The following is a 21,733-nucleotide window of genomic DNA, read 5'->3' as shown; positions in this document are numbered from 1 at the left end:
TGTGTGTGAGCCCTTTAAAAGCATGTTTTCAACTTAATGTGCAGTACATGAACTGTGAAACGTCAATCTGTCGTAATTTGTTGTTGCACGTGTGAAGGAATCGAGCTAGAGAGGCCGAGACTTAATGAAAATCAACGGAATGAAGCCATGGGAACGTCCAGGGCTGGCATGTCTACACGAGCTATTGCCAAACACTTTCATCTTTATCACGTTGGGGAACGTCTTGCAGACTGCTGCGTCTTCGAAACGAATTGATGGGTTGGGGGAAGTGTAATGGTGTGGGGAGGCTTCACATTTCATCACCGGACCGCCATACACATTTGCAGGGGTCGCGTTAATGCTGTAGCCTACCGTAATGATGGCCCGTGGAGGACACACGCGCTACTGACATCTGTGTCGTACTTTTGGTTTTGACCCCTCTGACTTTGTACCCTTGATTACAGATTAAACATCCATAAGTTTACAAATGTGTTGTTATTGATGTGTTCCCATTTGAATATTGTTCATAATAAGAAGCAAAATAAATAAGATATGTTTACAGGATCATTTTGTTATACGAAAAACTAAGTGATGCGTTTTCCATGGCACTCAGTATATATGTTATATGACCTAGAGAGGTAAAATTTTGGATTTGTTACTTTAAGGCCATATTCAGTAACATATATTTTTTATAACTTTTTTGGAGGGGGTCCTATTCCAACCATTGGTCCAGTTCATATGGAGTGATACCTTCGAAAAAGTCAGAAAACTGAATAGAAATAACCATATAAATCCACCAAACGTTTCTGGGTCTATCACTCGTCATTATTAACACTATAGATACCGGTATGAAACCTTTCAATAACAGGCAAAAAAGGTAAAAAAGCAATCAAGATTGAATCAAGTGTACGTTTAATTATTTCGTTTCTTACTCCACACATACATACCCAAGGTTCTAGAGTTGGACTTTTTGCGAGACTACTTCCTGACCACAGAGAAGACCTGCTAGAAGAACCATCACCATTGTCTGCAGGTTCAGATTTCTCCTTCTTATCTTTTACATGAGTTAAAGATGCAGCTAAATCTTTACCATCTACATGACTAGCTGATGTTTTAGCGTGGGAATATTCTGTTGAAGATGTTTGTAGTAGTGGTTCATCACATAGTTCAACAAGTTTCCTTGACTACAATATAAACAATAAAACATTGCACTGAATTCAGTCTTTGATTGAATTTGTGAAATCCTTTTAACTGGCCACTGGTCAATAACATCAACCAATAAAATTACTGATCTTTACGTTCATTATCGAAATTAGACAAGGTATTGATGTAACGCAACTATTCACCAAATTTTTATCACTCTCCATATAGAACAACAGTTATCATGTTCTAAAGCCTCAACAAATCAAATAGTTTATCTGTGCTTAGCCTAAGCAGAAAATGCTCATCATCAAACTCAGTCAAGACATTCAAGTAATAACTTGACCAACGAATTTTGATAGATATGAGTTTTAACTTTCACAATATTGTAGTTTGTAAAAGTTTCCAAATCACTTAAATGATCAGCGACTTTAAATTTTTGGTCCATTGTCTGCGCAAAAACTTTGCTAATTCGCGGTAAATGACGACATTCAGTTTGGGATCCAGCAATATTTAAGGAGCTAACTGAAATCTGATTGGAAGTTTAATTCCGTGTGATAACTTTGCTAATTATCATGGTTTGTTTTCAACCAATAATTGCACACAGACACATTGTAAAACTGCAGCAGCTGAGTCTGATAGAGTTCCTAGGGATTTTCCTGAGTGGTTTTCCCAATCTAAGGACACCGTCTAGTCATTTGAATGAGGTGTGACAGTAAGAATTCAAAATAAGAGTACTACTTAGAGTAGGCTTATAGTGTAACACTGCTGTCTGGGCAATATTATAGTAGGCTGTAACACTGCTGTCTGGGCAATATTATAGTAGGCTGTAACACTGCTGTCTGGGCAATATTATAGTAGGCTGTAACACTGCTGTCTGGGCAATATTATAGTAGGCTGTAACACTGCTGTCTGGGCAATATTATAGTAGGCTGTAACACTGCTGTCTGGGCAATATTTCCCTCATAGCACACTGTATGGTGTACACCCATCTCCATTTGCCCAATCAGAACAGAACAGTAGGGAGTTAAACCCCATTTCATTTGATAAAGCTGGACCAATCATCATCTTGCAAGTGTAATACATAATGACAATCATATTCGTGGACTTTGTTTAAACAAAAGTGCGCCAAAATATAACATGTTTTAAATATTATTTAAACTTACCTTATTTGCTATAAAATCAATTCTAGCCTGAACTTCTTCCATATATTCATTTATAAGAGTTTGGCATAACTTTTCACAGCCTAAATTAATGACATATTTTAATTCAGCTAAATCACTAAGTAGTTTACATGCTTTATGTAGTTTAGTTTTTTGTCCAAGTGTACTCTGTGGTGTATATAGATCTACTTGAGATTGAAGAAGTCTCTTTAATCCACCATTTTTCCACTTTTGAACATGATCAGTAAAGGCCCCCATGGTGACTGCTTCATATATTGTACCTACAATACAATGTTCACATAGAATATCAATATACAGGAATAATACCTGACAGAATATCATCTTAATGTCACACAAATCATGATACAGGTTGACCAAGGACTAATAACATCTTTTTGACAGGTGTAGAAACAACTGTTAATATCATTCAATATTTCTAATACAGTAATAAATAGCAAAGTACATAAAATAATTATTAACTATAATTTTGATGGATCAAAGCAGAAATAAAGACGCAGAAAGTGAGCAAACTGTCTGTAATTGGTTTCTGTTACCTTTTTCTATTGATTGGAAGTTTCTCTCATGAAAATGTGGGCATAGAAAAATCGTAATATTACATGGCAGACTGATGGATATAGACATCATAACAAAGGGGTATAACTATAAGATAGACAAGATATGTGGTCTCACAATATCAAAAGCATTTGGTGGCTTTACAGAGATCCATTTCTATCCCTCACATTCTAACAGTTATATATAAAAATAATTGTATGTAATTATGATCTTACCCTGTTTTGATCCCTCTGTACCTACAGCCATTCTTTGTAAATGTATATTAACAGGTACAAATTGATATTCTTTATTATCCTTGTCACGACTGGCTTTAAAGTATGCACCTACAATATAAATATAAATTCATCTTGGAACTGTATAGTATCTATATGAATGAAAGTTAAACAAATGTTTTGTAAAAAGCAAACTTTTCAAATCATGTCCATGCATATATATTCTTTATCATTACATTATACATATAAATGAGAAATACTAAAAAATCTATTTTTTACATAATTTTTTAATCTAATTGAAACGGTACTGAAAAGAGGTTGTACAAGAAGGGTAGTCAAGCAACGAAACACATGCCAACAGCAGCTAAGTTTGTCACAGGTTGTCACAAATTTAATTTATTCTTTTATAGGTAAGGGGAGCACTTAAAAGAAACTAGAACTGATCAAATGCAACAAGCAATAAGACATGGGGGGGGGGGGGGAGAGAGAGAGAGAAATTTTACCTCCACTTGACACAAAGTAGGTCATTTCGGAACAAACATATGGTTCAATTTTATTTTAATAATTCGCTTGCGCGTAGGGGTCTTTAGCAGTGGGAAGAAACCAGAGGACCCGGAGAAAACCCACATGGTTGGAAATGTGGCCCTACTGCTTGTCATGTACAACCGGGGAATCGAAACCATGACAGTTGACTAAATGACAGACCATATGATACAACACGCACCCGCTAACCATTCGGCCATCCAAACTCCCGCAAGCTAATAATAACTTTAGGCTCTAGAGCAACTACTGAAATTCAATATAGACTTTTTAGTTCTAGTAAGGAGCCACAATGGCTCAGTGAGTAAGACGTTGGCTCGCTAACCAGGAGGTCTTATGTTCGATCCCTGCATTGGCCGAGAAAGTTCATCAGGACTTTCTGGCCTGGTTTCCCTTTGTCAGTGGTGCAGGACGGAGGGCCTGACAAGGGATAACATGTAGTCGTTCGGATGGGACGGACAACCAAGAGTAGGTCACAGCGCCACTCTTCGGGCAAAATTTCCCTCGTAGCACACTGTATGGCAATGCCCAAGTGTTATCAGATGTTAAGCACACCATGCCTCATGCTAATAGATGTATAATAGGCTGATCTACAGATGCCAACAAGCCAACAATGAGGCCGATGTCCCCAGCCGCAATCCCAAAATACATAATATAACTAAGTTATTATGTTCTAATTCAAATTGCTTATCTCTGCTTAATCTATGCAGAAAAGTTTCATCATAGAATTCAGTCAAGACATACACATAATGAACAACATTGCCAAGTTTAAACATAAACATTCTAACTCAATTAGAAACAGATTTGTTTTCCAAAACGTGTGACAGACAGACGGACAGCTGCTTAAAGATACATTATGTAAGATTTAGTTAAAAAGCTGACCATTCTTGCTATAATGGCACAAAAATAGATAATGCAAAATGAAAATATTGAAAAGTTTCATTCAAATTACTCTATTCTGAGAAAAGATATCACTGTTTGTAGTTTTGACAAGATGTGTGCATTGTGGTATATTCGAGACATAGCCTCGCTTTCCCATTTTTACATTAAATTTTTAAATGGCAAACCATTCTAATCTAGTTAAAATCTTGAGTAACCAGTGTCATTGAGAGTTGATTATGCTCTTGTTTTGTTTATAACTGCCTAATTAACACTTGAGATAACATTTCAGGCCTAAAGATAGACCTGCAATAGGCAGATTTAGCTCTTAAATAATGTATGTTTAACCTAAGCAGAAAATACACACCATCGAACATTTTACAACAATCAGAAGCAGAGTTATGTCGCAAAAGTGTGGCAGACAGATGGACAATCAGACTCCTTTTAATTTTTCCTGCTTTCTTCGAAAGCTAACCTCAGGGCAAATTGCCAACATTAGAGAATAATTGAGACAGTTCAACAACTAATTATCTTAACATGTAACTGGTGACAAGTGATTAAAATGTTGTGCATGCTCCCAAGCAGATTGTCTTTATTAGTGAAAAACAAAATTCATATTCTCTCAAATACTGCACCCATAGAAATATCATGGAATTAATAAACTTGTAAAATTGAATTTGTTAGAGTGACATGTGTTTACAACATGTTATGCTATGTTTTGAATAAAATATGAAGTAAATCACCTTTATGTGCCGAGAGAAAGCGCGCAACTTCTGAATATTTAGGCATATATTTCATGCATTGTGTATTCATTTCCTCTAGTAATTTACCATCCGTTTTTAGCTGAAATATAACACAAGATATAGCATGCTTTAAATATATCAACAAGCAGTTGCCATGCAAGATACGCCCACATTTTGCAAGAAATGGACGGAAAACAAGTTAAAAATGAAACGATTTTTCTTACAATCAGGGGACATAATCCAGTAAGTTACGGTCCGATATGATCGAATGTCAAAATGAATCAAACTCTCTCCATAATAAACATATATATTAAGTTTCATCAAAATCAGATAAAATTTCTGACCTCTACAATGTCCAAAACCTTGGTATTACATACTTTTATACTATTTGTGGAGGCAGTTTCGGACCACAAGCTAATTTTGCAATTTTTTCGTACAATCAGGGACAATAATCCAGGAACTTAGGTCCGATATGCATGAATATCAAAAGGAACCAAGATCTTTGGGACATGAACACATGTTTTAAGTTTCATCAAAATCAGATCAAAATTGTGACTTCTAGAGGGTCTACAACCTTGATATTACAAACTTTAACACTATTTGCGTACATAGAGCGGCCATTTTGTCTGACAGTTTCAGTCAGATTTTTACAAAATTCCAATTCAATTATCATTATGGTGTAACTATGATATATTTAAACATTTTTTAAATCGTATAAAAATGGTGACCTCTAGAGTATCCACAAGCTAAAGACATGACTTTTCGTACAATCAGGGGCCATAATCCATGAAGTTTCGATCCGATACATGCCAATATCGAAAGGAACCGAGATCTTTTGGAGATAAACCTATATTTTAAGTTTCATCAAAATCGGATAAGAATTGTGACCTGCAGTGTGTTCAACAAACAAATTGTGGACAGACGGATGAAAAGGGGCAACGACAATGTAAGTCCACGTGAAAATGGGGGGGATAAAAACAAATCACTAAAGAATTAAACTAAGAAAGATATACTGAGACGCAATGAAAATACACAACTGGTTTGACTGCAAGTACTGGCGAAACATATTGCAGCTGAAATTTACCAACACAAGAAAATCAACACCAACCAACAGTGACTATAATAACTTTACTTTACAGTGAAGTGTAGGCACAAGTAATAAAAAATCAAAATTTAGAACGTGCGTGTCAATGTCTTGCAGCCAAACTCGCCATGCAATGTAGCAACATGGACGAGATAAGCATCTGAATGACTGCTTGTGCAATCCTTGTACAATCCATCATTTATAAAAGTATTGCTGTTTGATTGTCTCTCATTATTTCTTTTTGTGGACAAAAAACCTGATTTTCATGGGAGAAGAGAGCTAAAGAAACCTCTCTGTGCAATTTGAACATATCTTCGTATTTCCAAAATAGGAAATGTTTCGTGCAACCTCAATCTGATTAAAACACGGATCCAATTTCGTTTCGTTTGTTATAGTTCAAAATTTCCTTTTACTTGTCTTTTACTACACTAGGATCTGGAAGAGTTGATATATTACGACTGTTCTGCTTGAAGTGAGGGATTAGCCAATGAAACGGTCTGTTACGGCAAGTTCTTGGCGTGCAATGTATGGAACTATGGGTAAACCACTTGAAACGTTAACACTGATTGATTAATCAATGTCTGACGTTATAGGGTCAAAAGCCGCTTGTGCGACCCCTACGCAACCTTCGACTACAACCGGTCAGATCTTCAGTAGTGTAGGCCATCAAAAGTATAAAAAAACGAAAAGAAATATAGATGTGTATTTTAATCCGATTGGTGCAACCTGGATCTTGTCTTCTAATGTCATATAGAGCTTGTCCCATCAGTGATTAATCTAATGTCATATAGAGCTTGTCCCATCAGTGATTAATCTAATGTCATATAGAGCTTGTCCCATCAGTGATTAATCTAATGTCATATAGAGCTTGTCCCATCAGTGATTAATCTAATGTCATATAGAGCTTGTCCCATTAGTGATTAATCTAATGTCATATAGAGCTTGTCCCATCAGTGATTAATCTAATGTCATATAGAGCTTGTCCCATCAGTGATTAATCTAATGTCATATAGAGCTTGTCCCATTAGTGATTAATCTAATGTCATATAGAGCTTGTCCCATCAGTGATTAATCTAATGTCATATAGAGCTTGTCCCATCAGTGATTAATCTAATGTCATATAGAGCTTGTCCCATCAGTGATTAATCTAATGTCATATAGAGCTTGTCCCATTAGTGATTAATCTAATTCAATACTTTATTTTGTTGCAAATCAAAAAGGTGGAGCTGCTTTAAGCACTGGTATATGTTGAAAGAATAATATTTATATAAACTTGTCTGTGATATCACCTCGGTGGAAGCGGACGTTAAATAAAGCTATTTCACACAATTTATATAAATATAGGTGCACTATCATTCAGTCAAATCATTAGTAAACAATCCCACATGCTGATCAAAATATCATCCCATGCAGTTAAATACATTCTATTATTAGCATCAATCTTCAGAATTATTAGATCAACAATGGCAATAGACGATCAAATCTCCCATTTTTAATCAACTTTCACTTGTCTAAATTATTAATGAAAATATTTTGTAAAAACTCTTTCATAGAATATTCAGGGATAAATGATTGTATATATGACCAAGCATTTAAGATGTTTTAAGATGAGCAAGGACAATAATGGCAGTTGCCAAATGCATATTATTTCATGTGCAAGGTTAAACAGGATCAAATCAACTTCACTTCAAGATTCATACACAGTATCAAGGTTTGGTCAAGCAGACATTTTAAAGTTTAAAACCTTTGTATATTGATAGTGTATCCAGGGCATTAATAAAAGTTTCCACAATGGCTGCAGAAAGTGTGATCCATGCCACTTGATCTGATTCAATATCAGGAACGAGCTGAAAGAAGCCATGTTTGCTTATAGTATATTGGTGCAGTCATACATGTAGCTGATATAAAGAAAATCTTATCATTATATATGCACCACGAGTACTAAAAATATAAGCTGCAAGCCAAAGTAAATACAAAGTTAAAATTTCAAAGTGCCCTTAAAAATTGATGCTGGCTGTATTCAGTTTTCAAGGACAATTACTGACTGGACAACTGTTTAAAGTCAAGCGTTTTATCTTATTTTTATTTGTATATGGATTTCTCCTTACATTTCAATGTGTACGTTTATAGCAGTATATTCTTGTAGCCACCCATTACTTTAAAGTTTGCTTTAGATTTTCTTACCTCGCCCATTTCTTGTAAAAGTGAAACTTTCCTTTTTTCTTCTTCAACAAATAAACATCTGAAATCATATTTGATAATTTATAAAAAGTGAATAGTCATCTTGCAGCAATGTGTATGTGGGTCAACAGAATATATCTGAACTTACTAGTTAGCACCTGGTACAGTAGATCGTAATTACTCTTTCATTGTTTTATTTATATATACCAAATAACTGTTTTGGAAATATGCTACCTGTCAATGACAATGTCAGATACAATTTCTATGATACCTGACACTTTGTCCTACACATAGATTTCTTTTTTCTCAAGATTTTGTTTCATTGATAATACAAAAACGTCCGATTAGAATTCAATGGTGCCTTATATTTCGTTACGTACAAGTAAAATCATTATTTACTTACAATAATTTATGAGGTATATCGTAAGACCATCGACTCTCAGCCATATATTCATAAACTTGTAAAACCTCCTTCTGGGAATTAGTGGAGAAACGGAATGATTTACATATCACATTTTCATACAAATTTTTAGGTGAATATTCTTGTTTATTAATAGATTTTGATTTGACTTCCTGCTCAATATATTCATCCTCCTGAAAATATATCAAAAGATATCATGATAGAAACTTGTTGTATATCAGCTCCTTCCATCATACACAATAAAATAATTAAGAATATTAAAGCATTTTTCATATTAATATTATCTTTGGACTTTGATTTCAATAATTCAGCCGCAATGGCCCTTATCAAATAATCCTGTTATATGATACACAGGACATAAAAACCGACTATACAAGAATATTAAATGTTTTAGTTAATATAACCTAAATACAAGAAACTTTAACACAAACATTTCTTTTTATACCCTCTTGTAGGTATAATGCCCTGGGAGCCACGGTGGCTAAGTGTGTAAGAAACTGGCTCGCTAGCCTGGAGGTCCCGTGTTCGATCCCTGCATTGGCCGAGAAAGTTTATCAGGATTTTCCAGCGGGGTTTCCCCTTGTCAGTGGTGCAGGATGAAGGACCTGACAAGCACAGCTGTCTAGTCATTTGATTGGGACAAAAAAAACTGAGGTCCCGTGTATACATTGGCGTGCAAGTAAAAGATCCCTCGGCAGTTGGAATCCGATATAAGAGTAGGCCATAGTGCTGTTGCCCGGAAAAAATTTCCGTCACAGCACACTGTATGGCGTATGCCCGTCTTCATTAGCCCAGTCGGAGCAGAACAGTAGGACGTTAAACTCCATTTCATTTCATTTCAATGTATGCCCATAATAAAATGCTTACAGTACTAGCTGAATATAAGTCATTATTATTATTATTTTCACATAGTTGTTGAAATCTTGTCAGTGGATTTATTGTATATAAAATATGCATTACCTTATCTGTTTGAAATACTGGAGAAATTGGTAAAGCACTATTTGTCCAACCTATAACACACAGTTTACCACAATCATGTAAATCTGGACTCCTGTAAATAAAAATATTAAATTCTTCGGTTTATTTTATTTTCAAATGTTATTCGGGAAATGATTCACTGATAGAACACTGAATATCCCGAGAAACAGTTATTAATAATATATTTTTCTGACAGAATCTCCAAAGCCGAATCCTGATGATACATGACTTTCGTCGGTTGGAATTAGGCCACTAAACCAGTGATGCTAGATTTAGTTTAAAATAGCATTTACCGTTGGGACTTTTTATTTTATACACATGCTGACAGAGGCTTAATTCTAAAAATATTGTCATTATTATTGAAGGCTATATCATATGTATGGAATTTTATTTTAAAGCAATTTCAATTACGGTTGTCACATGATCATTGTGCCATTTGTCTGTTATCTACGAATGAATTAAAACTTATGTGATAGACAAAACCAACACTTTGTGTTATGAAGAAATGCCTTGGTGTCATATCAGCTTATTTTGGCAACAGCATTTTTTGATAATGGCCGTAGTAGAAAAATCTTAATTTCAATCGACTGATGAACTATATCTTATTATGAGTGTTTCACTTTATCCATTGAATCAACGAAGACACTAATTTATTCAGGAATATTACTGACGTGAACTTAAGCCGGTACTTGAATTAAATATGGAGAATTTTCAGCAAGGTATACCTATATTTGTCGTTCTCCATTATTTTTGTTGAAGTCTGGTTATAACGAAATCTCATTTGACCTAATTCATGACAGTTCGTTTAAAAATGGATTAAGAACCGTGGTAAGAATTCCAGATACTTACTTGATAGACAGGTGTAAAGTATTATCTTCTGCTGCTATAATATCACGTAATGTAAAAATAGAATGACCTAACTGTACCATCTAATAAAAATACATAACCCTTTAGTAGCATATAGCGATTAGAAACATATCAAAATTGACACACTTATATGGGACAACAATCAGAGATAATAAACCAGTAATTGTTGTCCCATATAACTGTGTCAATTTTGATATTTTAATATGGATTGACACATAATATCTACCTCAATTTCAAATGCATAAATTTTTTACATCACATTACAAACGTTAGATTTGAGGACAAGTGTAATTGTTATGCCTCATTAAAGATACATTAGTTAAGATTTTAATAAAGAGTTGTTCATTCTTGATATAACAGTTCAAAAATAGATGATAAAAAAAGAAAATATTAAAAATTTCAGTCAAATTACTTTATTCTGAACGAAGTTATCACTGTCTCCGCACTGTCTCCAAGAATTGCTGATCATTTGATTGACAGACTATTAACTCCGCCCACATATTCTAGATAAGTAACATTCTCAATGCTTAAGGTACCCTTGATTATCAGGCCTTTCATCGGCAGTCTCTGGTAGTGACATCATTGATTAACGGCAAATGTTAGCTTGGTCAGCCATTGAATGATTTAATTATTAAATGGATGACTGTTAAAATCCAAGGCATCCGGGGGTCTACAGAGTTGATTTTGGGCTTGTTATGTAAACAAAGGTCTAATTAATAATTACTATAACATTTGAAGCCTATAGAAAGACTTGTAATAGTCATATTTAGCTCTTAACTTGTGTATCAATGCTATAATCAAATTTGGTTGACTTTACACCATGAGAATATGTGAGAGAGGTAATAATATTTATACTTACTGTTCCTGTCATTCTTTCTACAACATGATATATAGTCACTTTAACTCTTGTTATTAGATTAACATTCTCTCCATCTCCAAATCCTATTGTCTTTAAAAACTGCGGATTACACGTTTTCTGTGACAAAGCAAAATTAAAAATATCATGTTTCTGGTGGTTTTAATTTTGTTAGCTTTCTATTTAACAAGGGTAAAATTACTGTCCAGTACTGAATCCAGTAGCGGATATAGAAGCTGGGAATTAAGGGGTGGGGGACCAAATCTAGGGCGCCATCCACAATCCCACCCCACAATGAATGTCAACAAAATACTAGCTATAACACTGAGTTCACTATAACCGTGAATATAGTGCTGAGACAGTATTAGTCAGAGGAGTGGAAGAATGATGTCATAATGGAATCGAGCGCTGTAGATGCAAAAGAATTTCAGATATGTATCCAATCTATTAATTTTTTGGGGACTGGGCTTGAGAGGACTTTGTCTCATGGGGGTCACTTATTTGGTCTCATGGAAACCTCCTCCCTGCTAAATATCCACATGTGATTGAATCTGACTGATTTACTAATGATGAATATTTGTACTCACCTCAACTATTTCTGTATGATTATGATGTGACCATAATAACTGATCCGGTGGTTCTAATGTATGTATAACTATAAGTGGGTTAGGTGGCTGTCCACTACTATCACATTTTAAATCTAAACAACCTATATATAATATACATACATATATACAATATAACATGGGCAGGTGGGTAGGTAATTCAAGATCTATCCCTAGCTTTTATGTTTGGACACAAGTGTTGAAATTTTTGCGGCGGTTGCTTGGCATGAAAATGAAATATATTACCAATTACATGCTTCAAATATATTAGCAATTGATTGTGTATTGACCAAAAAGTCTAGCACATCATAAAACCTTTAAAATTATTTTGTAGCTATCATTATTTGTCCACTATAACTATTGTATAAGTTTATATACTATACTTACTTAATGAAATTTCTAATATACAATCTTCATTTACTTGATCTTCTGTAACAATAGAAAAATAATATTTTACAAAAACTTGCTCCATCATTGTTCTTTTTTTTTCTAACACAAGAGGCAGTTACATCACACACGGCATATTCTTCTAAATATACATACATACATAGAATATAGTATAAGGGCATATACATGCAATTGATATATAAAAATAGAGCATATTCAGTTTTATTTATCTGCTTAATATGTTTACAGCATGCTTAGTTATTAATACTAGGAATTTAGTGAACATTATATGGTTGTGTTTAAACATGCATTATGTCAGAACTAAAGCTGTCTAATGCTGATTTTTCTTTTGGCCTCAAATGTTATATAAATCAGTAATTAGACCATTGGGTGGTTTTGATTTTCCATGGATACACGATTGCTAGTTAATAATTTAATTAAAAAATGGATAATGAAGACTTTGTTTATTATTGTAACAATGGTAGCAATGACAATCGAAACTGCACTGTTCTTTAAATGGCCATAACTCCACTCAGAATGAAGTAATTTGACCAAAATTTTCAAGATATTCCCTTTTGATTATCTATTTTTTAACTATTATAGCGAGAACTGTCAACTCTTCATCTAAATCTTACATAATGCTTCTTTAAATATTGAAGACATAAACTACACTCTTAATATATTCTTGGCTTCAACAGAGAATAAAATGTTCCACAAGAGGAAATATTACATTCATTAATAGAAGTGATAATAAATATCTAATCTAATCTAATAGAAAACAGTATTCAAGTGTTGTAGAGAGAGGTCTGTGATTTAATAAAAATAGTTAAAGTACCATAACAGCATGCTGTTAGAGATCTGAAGTAACAAGACAATTCGCACCCGTGTGACTATCTAAATCTATTCCTGTATGTTGTTGAGCTTGTTGTGGAAAGGGATTTTTGCCAGTTTTTCCCTGTAGTTGATCTGTGAGGCTTTCTAACTGCATCTTAAGACATTCATAGCTTGCTATATGTAGAGCCTGAATCCAATGATCTCTATCTTCTTCTGACATAGCAGCAAATTTAAACACATGATTCTCTCCTTCACAAACTAAATATTAACAATTAATTAGTTGGCACATTATACATATCATTTTAATCATTTCTCTTGTTCAATCAGATGTTTGTTGGTTTGTTGAACACATTAGCCATTTTGTAACCTGATGGACAGAGAGTATTGTAACCTGATGGACAGAGAGTATTTGTGACCAAACAGTTTTGTACCGAAGAGAGAGAGGGGGACTAACATGGTTCAATTTCATTTCAATAATTCGCTTGCACATAGGCGTCTTTCGTAGTAGGAGGAAACCACAGAACCCACAGAAAACCCACGAGGTTGAACAGGCGACCCTACTCCTTGTCATGTACAACCGGGGAATCGAAACCACGCCAGACTCAATGACCGACCTTATGATACAGAACGCCCGCACTAACCATTCGGCACCCCCCCCCCACCCCTCGGATATTGCAGCCTACCAAACTGTGAATGGGTGCCAGTAGGACGGGATGTTTATTTCCACAAAAAACTGTGTCACTCTTTGGGTTGCACAAATTATTGCTCCTTAAAGAGCTAAGAGGTAAAGCAGGGATAATCAAGCATTATCTTTATCCTGGAGACCATAATCGTGTCAATTGTCTAAGTACCCTTAGTGGTATTAAGTGCATTATACTAAATACATTTTCATTATTAATCGACTGATAATTTAACCAGAATTTATGATTAACAAATATTTACCAAGAACAAAAGCATTAGGTATTTCTTCTTCTGATTCTAATTCTACTGTACATCTTTCTAATACCATTAACCCTATTGGTTCAGATTTCTACAAATAGAAGAAATTTCTTGTCACAATATATTCACACTGTAATATTTTGTTGTTTAGTCAAATAGCAATCTTGTCTGATTTATCAGCCATTTTGTAGAACTTCTTACAGTTCATCTCATACATGGGAAATCTCAACAGGTAACCAATTAACAGGTGAAGGCAACAAGCATCAAGACATACTGGTACATGTTTTACAAGAAACAGAGAGGCAGAGAGAGAGAGAGAGAGAGAGAGAGAAATGGGGTTTAACATCAACTTGACACAAACTAGGTCATTTCGGGACTAACATATGGTTCAATTTTATTCCAATAATTTGCTTGCGCGTTGGGGTTTTTAGCAGTGGGAAGAAACCAGAGGACCTAAAGAAAACTCACAAGGTTGGACAGGCGACCCTACTCCTTGTCATGTACAACCGGGGAATCGAAACTACGGCAGTCGACTCAATGACAGACCGTATGATACAACGCGCACGTCATCAAACCCCCCTTGAAACAGACAGAGAGGTATGGTTAATAAATAGCCCTGATTATTACATTTACGATTTAATGAATGCACATCAAAATCCCCATTACATTAAAAATTGGCTTCATGCAAAAATTAATTCTAACAGAATATTTATTGGAATTGTTTCCCAATATTGAAATTTCATTGATACTCACTGTAACTGATTCTTTATTCTTGAAATAAAAGAGAAGATTTCCCTTTAATCTAAAATATCTCTCTAAATAAGCTAAAATAAACAAAATATCATATAAGAATATATAAGACTAATTTTCAAATTTAGTGGGTTTCTAATTCTTTGTCTCTGACATGTTGAAAACATTGATTTTTCCTCTAAAATAATGTGCTCAACAGCAAGCAAAGTCATCCATGATAAATCTAAAGTCAAGGTGCAATGAAATGAAATGGGATTTTACGTCTTACCTTTCTAAACCAAACTGGGCAAAGGAAGAAGCCATTCACCTTACAATATGCTAAGAGGGAAATTTGCCCAGTCAGCAGCACTACGCCTTACTCGTTTATGTCGAATTCAAACTGTCAATGGTTCTTTTACATGTACACAGGACCTTGTTTTTTGTTCTATCCAAAAGACTAGACATTCAGTCCTGCACCACTGACAAGGAGAAACCATGTTAACAAGCTTGAAAAGTTGAGACGTGAATCAAACACAATACCTCCGGAAAATGCAATGAAAGAAATAGCCGATTTCAATGTGAAGTTCACAAAGATAGAGAGAATTCTAATATCTAGTATTCTAATAAATGATGTTACTTACTTTCTCCTCTTTTAAGTAAACCATCCTGCTTTTCTTTAAACAGTAGCAGGCCTTCTTTATCACAGGTTACACAGTTCTGGGCAATGTAAACAAGTTCTTTTGAATTTAGCCTCATGTTAAATTACTTTCTTGTCTTCACATTAATCTAAATTCCAATACAATCATATTAATAAGAAATATCAAACTAATAAAATATCATGCCTAGAGAAAAATACACAGATTTCAATTATGACCATATCTAAATGTGGGGTCTTCTTGCTAAAGACACAGACTTTATGAACATCCTATGACAATTTGATAATTAATTCTAAACAATTTTGATCCTCGATACTAGGAGTGCGTCATAATAGTCAGAAACTATTTAGATTCAATGAATTGTATTTACCATCTCACTTTATTGTCTCCAATTTGACAAAACTTATCAAATTAAAGATACATTATGGGAAATAAGATAAAGAGATGGCAGTTCTCGCTATAATAGTTAAAAACTAGATAGTGTAAAGGTAATTTGCTGAAAATTTCAGTCAAATTGATCCACTATGAGCCGAGAAAGAAGCGGGTGAAATTTTTGCATAGTCTCAGTCATCATTACTAAAATCATTAATATAAACAGCATAGTCTCGATTATCCACTTTTTCTGATTTAATTATCAACGGCTGTTAGCGGCATATAGGAATCTAATCCAGCCAACATCGAAGGCTAGCCTTGACATCGAGAGTTTATTATGGTCTGGATAAGTTAATTAATGTCTAATTGATAATTTAGATAACATTTCAGGCCTAAAGAAAGACTTGTAATAAGCAGATTTTGCTCTTGCATAATGCATGTTTAAGAGACATACATACAATCTGAAATTCATTTTCGATTTTCGAGTCTACACAGTTTTTAGTGTTTGCTTGTAATAAGTATTGTACATCGACTTCCAGGAAAACTAAAGCAAGTGGTTGGCTTAAGTTTAATGACATTATGGGAGATAAATTTATTTCACAGTCACGTAAATACCGGTACTTTACATATAAGCACATCCCGGTCTTCTATTTTGGACTTGGACTTATAAGGGTCTAAAAGCACATGTAATATGAATGTACAAAAGTGATTCTTATTCAATTTTTTAAGAAAAAATTGTAATTTATAATCAATTATGCTCGGTGACATACGCTAACGCTCCAAACTGAACGACAATCGTTTATGCCTAATTAGCCAATTCTTCACATTTTTTATATTATTATTTGTAGATCAGCCATTACTATTTACTGCCGCATTGTAATCTAGGATATGTTTTTCTTTGCCCCCGAAACGATAAGAAACATGACTCATGTACCATATTTTAAAACATTCATTGTCTTAAATATTGGATAATTAGGATCCCACATTTTCACGGCAACATAACAACATCAATATGGATTGAAAAGGACCAATATTGAATTCTAATTTGAGTTTTTAATTTCGAATATTATGGAAAATATTGAGTTACAGATTTAGCTCCTTTATTAATGGCAAATGGTTAATTAATAATTGCACTAGGGTGTGTCGGAAATTTAACAATTAACAATAATAATAATAAAGAAAAATATGATTGTTTTTGCCAAGTTAATGCTGTTGTGAATCCTAAAGGCTACGCCAGATCATATAGAATAAATACGACATTATATCTGTTTGCAGTATTGCCAGTTACATGATTGATAGATCGGATTCTGGATCTGGCACTCTGAGCACAGGAGTCTGACCTTCTATCCGTATATATATATATGCATACACCATGTCCAACCAGACAATATATAATAAAGAAGAACAGGAATGCAATGCCTGTTGAAGACTCGATTTTACCTGCTCTCGCTTCGGCTCGTTTTTTTTCAACAATTCGTAATGTCAGGCAATCAAACCTCTGTCGATTCACTCAGATATGTTTTTTCTTCAATCTAGTCGTTTTCATTTGCATAAATACTCCCACAAAACGATATCATAGCCACTTGTTTCCAATATTTACATTACTTTCGTCCGTTTCCATTTTGTCACGGCCGCCATGCGCTTACGTCACACAAAAAGCCAACCAACCTTTAAAGTCTTGTATACTTCCGCCTCAAAATGATGAATATTCACCAATACCTGGCAGAAAATGTATATGCAAACCCTCTTCTTCGATTCTACACCCAAAAGTCAACAAAAAGAGTCATGCAAAAGGGGGAAAATGGAAAGGGAGAGAAAAACTAAAAATATCTTTGGCACTTGTTTCAATGATCTACTCACCGCAGATTGATTTTGTGCGACGTCAGCGCATGGTGGCCGTGAAAACATGGAAACGGACGAAAGTAATGTAAATATTGGAAACAAGTGGCTATGATATCATTTTGTGGGAGTATTTATGCAAATGAAAACGGCTAGATTGAAGAAAAAACATATCTTAGTGAATCGACAGAGGTTTGATTGCCTGACATTACGAATTGTTGAAAAAAAACGAGCCGAAGCGAGAGCAGGTAAAATCAAGTCTTCAACAGGCATTGCATTCCTGTTCTTTTTTATTATATATTGTCTGGTTGGACATGGTGTATGCATATATATATATACGGATAGAAGGTCAGACTCCTGTGCTCAGAGTCAGACTCACTTCACTTGACAGTACTTGACTCAATCTCATCATCTGGAGGATAAGCCATAAGGTACCTTATCTGACATAATTCATGCCTTGACTTAAAATTTGATATTCTTATCAGTCTTGATTATTTCATAATCATTTCCGAAATCATATTAATGGGATGTAAAAGAATTTTTATTATTCTAAACAAGCTATTTACCAAACAATCGTTTCCGCCCGAAATTCTTTTGACACAAATCGGCCATCTTGAGGAAATGGAATTATATAATTATTGGACCTCGATCAAACATTCAGATTCAAATTTTATAACTATTTCGTAAAATTGTTATCTGAAAAGATTTATAACCCAGGTGACCTTAATAATTGATATTTTTTAGATAATTGGACAAAGCACCAAAAACTGACATTGAACGGCTTATTTCAAGATACCGGTATTAGGAAAGTTATACGTCTGATATACTATTCAAAAAAAGTAGGGGATATTTGATTTTGGGGGCATAATACTAAAATATGCAAATGACTACGAAAAAAGTCACTATAGAACCTAACAGAAGAAACATTTCCAGTTACATGTGACGCCCAAACGCACCAATAGCTACCGCATGGAATGCAGGTGATGCTTGGGATCATCGTGGGGGTCCAACCCAAGATTTGCACGACTCTGACTTTGAATGTTACAGTCATTGTGGCATTGAATTCCAGGGTGGAAACATCAGTTTAATTGTTTTAGTGACCAGAAAACAAATTTTGATATGCGTCGGCTTACCCAAAATGAAAGGTTACGTGCCCTTGGCATGCTACAGATCGGCACAACACAGGCGGTTGTGGCGCGGACGATGAATGTTTCTCAGTCTGTCATAAGCAGGCTATGGTCCAGATACCGTGATACACAATCTGTACAGGACAGACCACGCTCAGGTCGACAACTCAAGCCCAGGATCGATTTATCCGTACCTTGGCCTTGAGAAATCGTGTCATCACAGCAAATCAGATCAGCGCTCGTCTTCAAACAGACACTGGTGTGAGAGTGAGTGGCCAGACGATTCGGAATCGACTGCATAGGGGTCACCTTCGCGCCTGACGTCCTCGCGTGATCCCTTGTTTGAGAGATCATCACATTCTGGCAAGACGTCGTTGGTGTAGGGATCGTCAACACTGGGATAATCGACGCTGGAGCAATGTGATGTTTTCAGATGAGTCAAGGTTCACTGTTGATTTTTTAGACAGACGTAGGAGGGTGTGGCGTCGTCGAAACGAGCGCTTCCAAGACGTTAACGTCATCAGACATGATCGATTTGGGGGTGGTTCTGTTATGGTGTGGGGAGGCATCACTGTTGCTGGAAGAACGGCTTTACATATTGTTGCAGGGCGTGTTACAGGCCAGTACTACCGGGACAACATCTTGGCAGTCCATGTTGTGCCGTTCGCACGACGTCATGGCCGCCGTTTCATCTTCCAGGATGACAACGCAAGATGTCACAGGGCCAGGATCGTTACAGGTTACCTCCAACAACAGAACATCACCACATTACCTTGGCCAGCACTGAATCCCGACCTCTCCCCCATCGAGCATGTCTGGGACATGCTTGGACAGAGGTTACGTCAACGTCAACAACGTCCTGCCAATGTCCAAGAACTTGCTGCTGGGTTGCAACAGGAATGGGACAATCTGGACCAAAATGACCTTAGACGTCTCATTAGGAGTATGCCACGTCGGATCAGTGCTTGTTTGGCAAACAGAGGAGGATTTACCCGTTACTGACTTGGTTGTGATGCTGTGGTAACTTTGCTGTTTGACCCCGGGTATCATTTTACCCTTATAATGGTCAGTCTGTGCCTTACTTAGTCTAACGATCATTTGGAATAAATCGATGAATGTGAACTTCATTTCATTTTGTCATTTGTTTCTTCGTCAGTTTCATTAGGTGACTTTAATAACACTTAAAAATCAAATATCCCCTACTTTTTTTGAATAGTATATTTAGATTTGGATCCACAACAGCCCAAATAAACAAAAATTGCATGCAAAATAAATATGCAGGCAATAAGACTTATCTTAATTCAAAATGGTCTGACCAAACTAAGACACCCAACGTCAAATGAAGCAAGCACGGATTCTTGTATATGCATGCTAGAGGATAAACCATGCTTATTCATCTCATCTAAATCATTTTGCAACATTATTTCCTTGTCAGCCCAGCTGATGCACCAAGTGACTTGACAAGTGGTTTAAAAAATTCCAATGTTGTTTATTGTTATGGAACCACCCTGGAAAGTGCCCTTATCATTAATCAATTACTGAAGTCCCCCAACTGATTTTATGAGAGTTAAACAATATCATAATATGCATAATATTATGCTAAAGCAGTGGACACATTAGCCGAATCGATCGGCCGAATCGTTCAGCCGAATCAATCGGTGCCGAATTTTATTCGGCCGAATGGGTGGACACACTAGCCGAATGCTTCGCCCGATTCAACCTGTCGATTGCATCACCTTTCACGTCACATGATTAAACATGACGGCGTCTATGGCTTCAATCTATCACGTGACTTCTCGATATGAGTGGTGATTGGCTAATGAATTCTATATTCGGCCGAATGTTTCGGCGAAGCGGACACACCAGGCGAATATAATTGGGCCGAATATATCAAACATGTTTGATTCGGGCGAATCATTCGGCCGAATGACAGTGGACACACTAGGCGAATTTCGACGCCGATTGATTAGGCCGAATCATTCGGCTAGTGTGTCCACCGCATTAGGTTGTGTGCTAATATATCTGTTTGTAGTCAACAATAGCCGTACCAACAATCAAATCATTTTGTAACTGTTTAAATCTGTTGTCCTATTTAAAGCTGTTGACTGGCAGCTTGTGAGAATTTAAGGGAAGTGCCTTCGCCTCAGATGCATAGCATTGCTTTTATGCTCAAATAGGCCTACAGTTACAGTATGTATATACGGCCATACAATTTTGTTGTTAGAATACAAAGTCATCAGGCTTTTTTCTAATATTTACCACTTTGCAATTTAGTGCCTCAACCAAGGTCTAGACACCTCCACTGCCCCTGATTGAGCATATTAGCTCCAAAAGTTGAATCTCTTAATGCATCCTCCCTTACCATAAATTGCAAAATTAAAAGGGCTTTGTGATTAACACCCACAAATAAGTTTTTCGGGTATATTATTATTCCATTTATTCGTGTTAAAGCCTTTTTAGAAAATCTAACCGAACCCACAAGAACTCACAAATTTAGTCAGGTGAGCCTACTCCTTGTCAAGTATAACTATTGGATTGAACTTGTGTTGTGTAGATGACAGATCCATAATCCACAGCACAACAATTTAGACTATTCTGTCATTCACCTGGGCTCCTGTTTTATAAAGAA

General features: G+C 35.5%; 1 protein-coding gene across 4 annotated transcripts in view; it reads right to left on the bottom strand.

The window, feature by feature from the left end:
• LOC126829509 (inositol polyphosphate-4-phosphatase type I A) overlaps nucleotides 1–18,758 on the bottom strand; it is a 28,295-nt gene extending 9,537 nt beyond the window's left edge. The window contains exons 1-16 of one of the 4 annotated variants that reach the window (XM_050559427.2): nucleotides 18,544–18,698; nucleotides 15,752–15,896; nucleotides 15,135–15,205; nucleotides 14,385–14,472; nucleotides 13,491–13,700; nucleotides 12,609–12,650; nucleotides 12,204–12,325; nucleotides 11,620–11,736; nucleotides 10,743–10,822; nucleotides 9,876–9,966; nucleotides 8,898–9,088; nucleotides 8,498–8,555; nucleotides 8,058–8,160; nucleotides 3,071–3,178; nucleotides 2,286–2,563; nucleotides 927–1,163 (exon numbers count right to left, since the gene is read on the bottom strand). In XM_050559427.2, coding sequence (XP_050415384.1) covers nucleotides 927–1,163; nucleotides 2,286–2,563; nucleotides 3,071–3,178; nucleotides 8,058–8,160; nucleotides 8,498–8,555; nucleotides 8,898–9,088; nucleotides 9,876–9,966; nucleotides 10,743–10,822; nucleotides 11,620–11,736; nucleotides 12,204–12,325; nucleotides 12,609–12,650; nucleotides 13,491–13,700; nucleotides 14,385–14,472; nucleotides 15,135–15,205; nucleotides 15,752–15,866 — 1,911 coding nt within the window. In that variant the 5' untranslated portion in view covers nucleotides 15,867–15,896; nucleotides 18,544–18,698. Of the gene's footprint in view, nucleotides 1–926; nucleotides 1,164–2,285; nucleotides 2,564–3,070; nucleotides 3,179–5,229; nucleotides 5,330–8,057; nucleotides 8,161–8,497; nucleotides 8,556–8,897; nucleotides 9,089–9,875; nucleotides 9,967–10,742; nucleotides 10,823–11,619; nucleotides 11,737–12,203; nucleotides 12,326–12,608; nucleotides 12,651–13,490; nucleotides 13,701–14,384; nucleotides 14,473–15,134; nucleotides 15,206–15,751; nucleotides 15,897–18,543 lie in introns of those variants that run through there. The other 3 variants (XM_050559428.2, XR_007683424.2, XM_050559429.2) reach the window with 3 other exon arrangements.
• Nucleotides 18,759–21,733: the final 2,975 nt, after the last annotated feature.

This window comes from Patella vulgata, chromosome 8 (genome assembly GCF_932274485.2).
Source record: "Patella vulgata chromosome 8, xgPatVulg1.2, whole genome shotgun sequence".
Taxonomy (NCBI): domain Eukaryota; kingdom Metazoa; phylum Mollusca; class Gastropoda; family Patellidae; genus Patella; species Patella vulgata.
This window is presented reverse-complemented; position numbering and strand designations above follow the sequence as displayed.